The sequence below is a fragment of the Crocodylus siamensis genome, chromosome 10 (genome assembly GCF_052110815.1).
Source record: "Crocodylus siamensis isolate JL-2025a chromosome 10, ASM5211081v1, whole genome shotgun sequence".
NCBI lineage: Eukaryota > Metazoa > Chordata > Crocodylia > Crocodylidae > Crocodylus > Crocodylus siamensis.
The window spans coordinates 65675165-65683732 of record NC_143404.1 but is presented as its reverse complement, the minus strand read 5'-3'; the positions used below and the strand labels follow the sequence as shown (position 1 = coordinate 65683732).

The window sequence follows — 8568 nt, the reverse complement described above, 5'->3', positions numbered from 1 at the left end:
AGGAGCCAACGGGGAGGCAGCGCCCTTCTGACATCACGCGATGCCGCCGTGAGAGGGGTCGAGCAGCTCCGTGTGCGCAGGCGCGGCAGCCCGCGTCCTGTCAAAGGTGCCCCCGGCGGCGGGGGCGCCGGCCGCACCATGAAGATCTGGACCTCGGAGCACGTGTTCGAGTACGGCCGGCTGCGCAACCCTTGGGGGTGGCGGGAGCAAGTCCCTGCAACAGAAATGGGGCGTTTTTCTTTCATTCGAAAATGGCGAATTTATTAATTTAAAAAAAAACAATGGAAATGAGGGTCGTGGCACAAGCGGTGTCCGGTGGGCCTGGGCGCCGGGGCAGGGCAGCGCGGGGGGAGGCCCCGGGTCCTTCCTGCTGTGGCAAGAAAGAGCGGGTTTGCATTTGGGGAGAAATGTCACTTCTGCTCCTCGGCCCCGGGGGGCTCGCGGGGAAGTCGTAGTGGAGGACACAGGATTGCTGACAGATGGGGCAGCGGCAGGGGAGGATCGGCAGCCTGGGGAAATGGCAGCCGACTGGTGTCCTGCGGGCTATGAAACAAGGAGGCGGGCGCTAGTTGTTGGGTACAGGCTCGAGCGCAAGATCCTGGGTTACATGTTGCGTTGGGGCCCGTCAACCGGACGGGAGCTCCATGTTTCCCCTTCTTCTGCTTGAGGAAGTTAAGTCTGTGCCGTGTACATTATTTATGCAGTGTCTCTTCAGGTTGTGACACCGGTGGAGTTGCATTGAGCTCATTTAAGGTTATTAATTAAACCTGTAGCATTTTGCCGCTGGGTTGTTGATGCCAGTGTTAAACTGTGCCTAGTTTATGGTGTAGCGGGAGTTATGATAAACTAATGTGCACCGTTGATGTTTTTTAATTCTTTCATTTTGTCAGGCACCCATGGGAAACTGTTACAACTGCTGCCATGCAGAAATATCCCAACCCCATGAACCCGAGTGTCGTGGGAGTTGATGTGCTAGACAGACACATAGATCCACATGGGAAACTGCACAGCCTTCGACTACTCAGCACAGAATGGGGAATCCCCTCCATTGTGAAATCGGTATGTAGACAGTTGCAAAAATGGAAAGAATTGATGCGCACTCTTCTGCTTTGTTGTCTTTAATTGCATGTAAGTCTCCCCATGTTTTATGAGGCAGCTAAACAGTGTGTTTGCTATCCAACTTTTCCAGGGGCAGCTCAGAGCAGTGTTCTGGGCCTTGGCACACCCTGTCCATTATGGAATTGCTTGATTCCTGGGAATGTGCTCCTGTCTGGTCCTTGCTTGCTGTACCCAAGTTGGAGGAGGGCCCACTATGGCCTGTGTGTATTATCTTGCAGCAGTGACTTTTATATTTTGTTATCTAGATTGAAAAATAACTAAAGAAAGCTGATTAATAATGCTTTGTTTTTACGTGCAGAAATTGCTCCATTTAAGATACTGTCATATTAGAAGTTTCTATTGAATCCTCAGAACAGGGACATCTTTGTACAGTGGTTTTACTGGAGAATAAAATTTGGTCTTGCAAAAGGTATAAATTGGGGGGAGGAGGGGGTTTAGCTTCTTATAAGAGTTGCTGTATAAGTTGGGTAAAATAGGGAAACACATTTCCTTGTTGTTTGTTATAAAGTCCCAATTCAGACTGAGAATCTTGTGCCGAGGAACTATGGGCATTTGTATACATGGCAAAATGCGCATCAGCATTGAGAAAATGGCAGTGGTGCACTTTCAAACTACAAATATCAAAGGTGTTTTAGTTCGAAAGTGCACCGCTGCCGTTTTCTGCATGCTGACACACATTTTGCCACTTATACAACTGCACACGACGCAGCACAGTGTGTGTCAGCTCGCATACAGAGCAGACTCAATCAAGTCTGCTCCAGTGTGACAGAGAGCCATTACATCACAGCACAAAAATGTATGTGTATAAATGCCCTACATGTCTATATTGTAATAGGCAATTCCTGCCTTGAGAAGCCTTCAGTCCAAATGGACAGTACAGCAAAGGATAGGAATCGGGTAGTGGATAGTAATAGTATTTCCTTATATTAGCTTATCTTTTGGTGGGAGAGAAGGGGGTCTTTGGAAGAGTAAATTTGGATTTACGAAACAATGGCCCATATCATTTACTTCTTATCTGGCTTAAAGACTATTTCTTTTCTAAACTACAGGGGTGTAGGTTGTAGCCATGTTGGTCTAAGGACATAGGCAGACCAGGTTCTTTGGGTGAATCTGATATATCTTTTATTAGACCAACTTATAGCTGCTTTTGGGTTTTGGAGCAAGCTTTCGGGTTTAAAAACCCTTTGTCAGGCTGAAGAAGAGTTTTTAAACCCAAAAGCTTACACCAGATTCACCAAAAGAATCCAAAACCCAAAAGCTTACTCCAGATTCACCCGAAAACCTTGTCTGCCAACTTTTCTAATTTTTTTGAGATTGCTAGCTCAACTAGTTTTAAATTATAAGCAATGTTAATAGCATATCTAATAATTTAGATTTTTACATACTTTTTAAAAAGTTTTTGCTTATTCTGGGGCAAAAAATATCTAAGCAAAGAAAATACATCTGTAAAACCACAAAGTTTGCTAGGGGTACTCGGGAACTGGAATAGTATATGAAGTGACTCATGGTGTTTGGTTTGGTTTTTTTTAATGGTTTAAATTTCAAATTGTTGATGTTTAACTCAAATATTTAAAGGACCATAGCTATTTTTTAAATAGAAAAGTGAATGTCAACTTTGTCCTTAACCATTAGAATTGGGATCTAACCTTTATCTTACTTCCCATTCATACAGTAACCATTACTTTGACTGTAGTATGGTTCAAATGAAAAGAAGAAAAATCTGTAGTTAAGTGGTTTCCAGATTGTTAGTGCAGTACCAGAGAATTCACAATCCGTGTTTTGTGTCTTCTAGCTCATTGGTGCGTGTAGAACAAAGACATACATTCAGGAACATTCTGTTGTTGACCCTGTGAAAAAAACAATGGAACTTCAGTCCAGTAATGTAAGTATTTGTCATCAGTAATTGATAGTCAGTAGCAGAATAATGTGCTTTTAACTGAATAAACAATTTGAAAAGGAAAATTTTCAAGGCAAAAAACAAAACAACAATAGTAAAACTATAATTCCTTTTTATTTCTGCGTACCATTATTAGATACTTGACACTGTCAAACTTGTCCAACAGCTCTCCTAACTGCACAGTTGGTCCAATAAAAGAAAAATGTCGTGAAAAATCCTTGCCCCTCTGCCAGTATAGAGAGAATTATATTATACATTTTCAGAGAATAAGCAGCTAAGAAACATCTGCCTTACTACTTAGCAAAGTACAGAGCATCTGACTTTTAAACGCATTGTTTTGTACACACTATTATACATTGCTTTGCATTGAATAATAGTTGTCTTAGTACAATACCTGGTCTGTACATTGTCATTGTAAAAATTATCTTGTGAGCTTGACATCTATGCTGGTAGACTCCCAAAATGAAGGACTCAACAAATTTTTAAACTTTAGGTTTTGGTCTGTAGTTTTAAAATAATTGGTATATTGATATCCCTGGAGACACAGTTATCAAGTACAGAGTGTTAGTTTTGAGTGGTTCTAATTTTATGAGCTGGCTTTTGTAAGTCTGAGAGATCATTTAACATTTTTTTTCCATAGATTTCATTTACAAATCTGGTTTCAGTAGATGAGCGGCTCATTTATAAGCCACATCCTCATGCGCCTGAAAAGTAAGTGCCTTTGTCTTCCCATCTGTCTACCTAGTTAATTGCTTTCCGCAGTTGTTGGCTTTTATCAACATTGTGTCTGTTTTGATTGTAGGGAGCTGGGAAGAGGTTGGCCATGGGCTGTGACTTTATACTTTAGAAAAGTATAACAAATTTACATTTCCCAAATAACACTGGGGATGTTCAGAGACCATGTGAGATTGTCATATGGCAGGACATGCAGCACAGTCCATTTCAAAGTAGCTGTTCTGATAGTGCATGTAAGAGCCAAAACCAAGACTATAAAAGTCCCTGCTCCCTCCCCACTACTGTCTCTCACTTCTCTTCTGTCCAGTCCATTAACCCTACACATCCTCCTGCCTTTTTGGCTAAGTAGCATACTTATTTCAGATCATGCTTTGGCTGCTGCTCTTGAAAGAGCTGTTTCATTTTGCAAGTAGTTGCCATGCTGAGGCTTTTCTTCACTAGTCTTTCAAGGGAATGTGCTTTGGCAGTGTCATGAAAGGCATTCAGAAAACGCAGTTCTCTTCATCTGCACATTCACATAGATCACTCTTTCCTTTATGCTATGGGGATGGAAGGGATTTAATAGCTAAGAGAGATGTGTGTGGTGGTGGGGTTTCCAAAATGCTGGAATAAGGAGTCTGTAACTGCTCCCTTGAGAGTTAGCTACTTAAGATGGACTATGTTGCCAGGGACCCACATATGCAGGTTTGCATAGCAAGATCAATAGAGATGGTGTGTTTGGAGGAAAACTTCACTTTGATAAGAAAACTATTTTATTGTTGTATAATGCAAAAAATAAGTGGAGTTCTCTGTTTTTTTGCCTCAGAACCATTTTGACTCAAGAAGCAATAATATCTGTGAAAGGGGTCAGTCTCAGCAGTTACCTAGAAGGATTAATGGAAAACACAATCTCTTCCAATGCCAATAAAGTAAGTATTATACATACTTTAATGCATAAGTCCTTTGCACATGCTGGCTTCCTGAGTTATGTAATAGAAGTTAACCTTTTTGTAATTCTTCATATTAACTTTACTTTTGAGAGATTTCATAGATGTCATAGACATTAGGGCTGGAGATGCCAGGGCTTTCCAAAAAGTAACAGTATGACTCATTTCATAAGACACGAATCCTGTCACAGAACTTCATGTTCAGTCTCCCATCCCTGACTCTTGCATCTTCACTTTAACAACAGGAATAACAAAGCTCAATTATTCTAATTTTATACAAAGGTGACAAAATAAACAAGTCTTAGTGTAATTAGTGTGGGCACATCTACACGTGTGATTAATGCAACTGACTAAACTCCAGTGCAGATTGAACTAGAGTAAACTAATCCAGCTGTCACTGTCAACACATGCATTTCTAATTTATTATATATAAAGCATGGTAATTTGGATAGTACTTGTGTCTGACGGGACTACCTGACTGCAGTAAATTAGTCTACACCGACCTAATTGCCACACGTGTGGTGAACAGCAAATTATTCCACTGCGTTATAAAGCGCATGTGTAGATATGCCCAGTGTCTGCTTGGTAAAATCCCTTATTGTTTTGCCTCTTATTGAATGGGAAATTCAGGTTTATTACTGCCCATGTGAACCGTGCTGTCAGAATTGTCCACGGGACTGACATCTCCAGATTACTTTGCAGTCTGAGTCTATCCTTCTCCAATGTATATCATCCAGAACCTTCACCTAAGAAATAACTAACAAGACAAACAGGAAGCAGTTTCATAGGTGCTGTTTCTGCTTTAATTGGTAGTTTATAAGTCCAAAGTGATTTTTGAACTGAGCTATCAGGAAAGTAGACTTGAAAAAAACCATCTTTGCACATCATGATTTTAGTACCATCAAATTCAGGAGAATATTCATTGAATTAAAATCTAAATGTATTACCTTTTCATTCTGGTCTTTTACTTTGGTGGCTAAAGTGATGTATGTTGTGAGATCTCAGTTGACATTGTCAGTTCTGTGAACTAAACTGTTTTCACTTTTTGTTTAAAGTTTTGATTTTGTTTCATTACACGTGGCTTTAATCTCACCTGCATGTTAGATACTGTGACGGAATACAAAAATATAGGGACGTACTCGTTTGCTATGAATCTTCCAGAAAATATGCTGCCATGTTAACCCATTAAATGAGAATGCAATTTTCATAAGTGTGTTTGTTTTTTAATTGCAGGGTCGTGAGGCACTAGAATGGGTAATCAATAAACTGAATGCTGAAATTGAGGAGTTCACAGCTTCAGCAAGACAAAGCATGAGGACGTCTATGGCAGCAGCAGCATTTGCAGAGAAATGATAGCAAATATACATTTATAAATTACTAATTAGGTCTGCCTGTCTGAAATAAGGAACCAAAAGCTCCTCTTCAAACTGAAATGTATTTATTGTTATGTTTTGTTATTTAAGGGCATATCTATGTATTAGCTAGGTTTTAAGGTAAAACTTTGGAGAGAAGTAGCAAGTTCTTGTGAATGAGAATTATGTGTAGGGATTTAACTAATATGTTGGTTCAACTAAACTGAACATTCAGTTCATATGAAATAATATCTTAAGAATTCAAAGGTAGTTCCTGTATTTACAGGAATGCTTACCAGTTTAAAATGGCTCCTAATATAAAATAGTCTTTGTAGATAAGGTTACAGACATTGGAGATTGATGTAACAGTGAATCCTACTTGAGTAGAATTTAGTATTATTTTATTCTTGGACTCTACCTCTTTGGGGACCAAACCCAAGATTAAGAAAATATGGCTTGTTCAAGTAAGGTTGCTCCATTGTATTTGTTTTGGAAGGTTGTGTGATATAACTTGCTATAAATAGAAGATTTATTACTTGAAGCCTGAAATGCAAATGAATGTTCATCAAAACTTGTATTTTTGGATAAACTTGCTAAAAGTTCTGGTCAGACAGCTGATTTGAAATGGTACTTTTAAAGTAAACTATATCCATCAAACGGTTTCTTAATATTTACAAGAAGTGTCATCTCACATATTTTGAATAGTGCTGATCTCTGAGGCCAAAATTTTGCCTTTAAATACTACATTAGTAGGAGGTTGCCTGCCATAACCGAGGAAGAATTTAGACCAAAATACTTTTATCTTTTTAGTTCGGCCTTGCAGTAACAGAACCTCTCTATTTAGAGGGGAGCTATAATCTTAGATGAATTTTAAAATGTAATTTTATAGACTGTTAAACTTTGTAGAAAAGTTTAAATTTATTTTGAAATATTGCAAAATAACTCAAACTTAAATTCTTAGATTAACTTGGTAGAGATGTATTCTCATTTGTAGGTAACAATAAACAGGGTTAGCAAAAGTAAGTTTACATTAATCATGCTTCAACATTTTTCAGTTAAACATGGAGTCAAACTATTTGAATGCCATTTCAACTAAACATATGATCTAGCATTACTCATCTTTTTTATTATTGAAATAAATACTTATGAACAGGGCATTTTAAATGAAGGATTTAGGGATCAAAATCAGTAGGTAGTTTAGTTTCTTGGCACTAAGTTTCCCATACATAATCACTAAAGGTCAGATTTTGCTAACTTTACTCAAATAGCAAATTTCTCTGCAAGCTCATTGACTTCTATGGTGGGGATGCTTAGTAAAAAAACATGAGAAGGGGTAGGGGAAATGTTGTACTATAGAAACAGATGTAGGATTTAGTTGGCAATCCTGTCAACTGGTGCCAAAAGGTCCATCTGGAGTTTCAGACCTAATCATACAGGTGTCATTTTTTGCTTAGTCTTTCAGAAGAGCTGATATTGCCTGTTGGACAGTATTTCTGTTACATGCTAATAAAGTATTGTCTGTTCAGTGGTACAGAGCTAGAATCTGTTAGTTGAATATTACTTGGTATAGATGAGAAGACAACATTCTACACTTGCATGTAGGAATAAAGACTAGTGAATGTGCATAAAGCAACACTTAGAGTTTATTCACTGTAAATTTAATATTTTTCTACTTAAATAATAAAGATTCAGTTCAAAACCTAATACATTTGTAAAAAAAATCATTAAGTTTTGTGACTTTTTACACCTGGAGATTGTTCCTACAGTTAATTTAACTAAAGGTCATAAATGTTCATACTTAAACTTGTGTAATAATTTATGTGAGTTCTAAACCAAGTGTATTTTTTATATTTCAAATTCAGCAACTAATTTTGTTGTATTAAGAGCCCTCTAATTCAAACTGGCAACTTGGTCTAATTTTTTTTCAGTGCAAGTTTTATCATTTTTATCAATATTCAGTAACCATTTAAAAGATTTTGAGTCTCTTGTTTCTCAATTTGTGTGTGTGTGTGTGTGTGTGTGTGTGTGTTCCTGAGAAGTGAAGCAGTTTTGTGTGACTATTTTAAACAAAACAATGGCTGAGTCTGCTAGTTTCTAAAATTGCATGATCCATTGGATACTTCAGAATGAGGCAGATTAAATTCTTTTCATTGTGCTGGAGTAATTAAGGAAAACATTACCCATTGCAGGAGATGGGTGTCAGCACTAGTTCAGTTGTACAGATTTAAATGCAACATTAACTCAGGGTACCATTGCTTCAGAAAACAAGCTTGAAACCAGCTTTAAGCATGACTTCCTCCAACAGCGCACTTGTTTTCAGCACTTGCAGTTACAATGTGCACAGCCCAGCCCAACCCAATCCCAACAACAAGTACACTACAATTTTCTAAAAGTCACCATTGATAGGTACTCTGCACCAAGGAAAGATCAGCCTGTAGTGGAAGTTCAAAATCAAGTGTACAATACAAGTAAGCAAGTGCCTGCAAAGAGTTCATGGAAGAGCTGGGTCATTTTAGAGCCCTTTGAGTCTGTGGTGGGA

At 38.5% G+C, this 8568-nt stretch overlaps 1 protein-coding gene and 1 long non-coding RNA gene across 3 annotated transcripts in view; one reads left to right on the top strand and one right to left on the bottom strand.

Annotated features, from left to right (window-relative positions):
- Nucleotides 1-17: 17 nt before the first annotated feature.
- On the top strand, nt 18-7733 carry PRELID3B (PRELI domain containing 3B). Its single transcript, XM_090020757.1, has 6 exons — nt 18-170; nt 891-1059; nt 2912-3001; nt 3657-3727; nt 4557-4659; nt 5911-7733. Exons 1-6 carry the CDS (start codon nt 139-141, stop codon nt 6028-6030), a joined length of 585 nt encoding a protein of 194 aa, XP_089876883.1. The 5' UTR covers nt 18-138; the 3' UTR covers nt 6031-7733.
- Nucleotides 1067-8568, bottom strand: part of LOC149856748 (uncharacterized) — a 28164-nt gene continuing 20662 nt past the window's right edge. The window contains exon 6 of one of the 2 annotated variants that reach the window (XR_016438370.1): nt 1067-2966. This is a non-coding gene — a long non-coding RNA (uncharacterized LOC149856748). The remainder of the gene's footprint in view (nt 2967-8568) is intronic. The other variant, XR_016438369.1, reaches the window with a different exon arrangement.

Coding starts and splice junctions, on each gene's coding strand:
- PRELID3B (XM_090020757.1), top strand. CDS start 139: ATGAAGATCTGGACCTCGGAGCACGTGTTCGA. Junction 3,002..3,656: donor TGGAACTTCAGTCCAGTAAT/GTAAGTATTTGT, acceptor TTTTTTCCATAG/ATTTCATTTACAAATCTGGT. Junction 3,728..4,556: donor CATCCTCATGCGCCTGAAAA/GTAAGTGCCTTT, acceptor TTTTTGCCTCAG/AACCATTTTGACTCAAGAAG.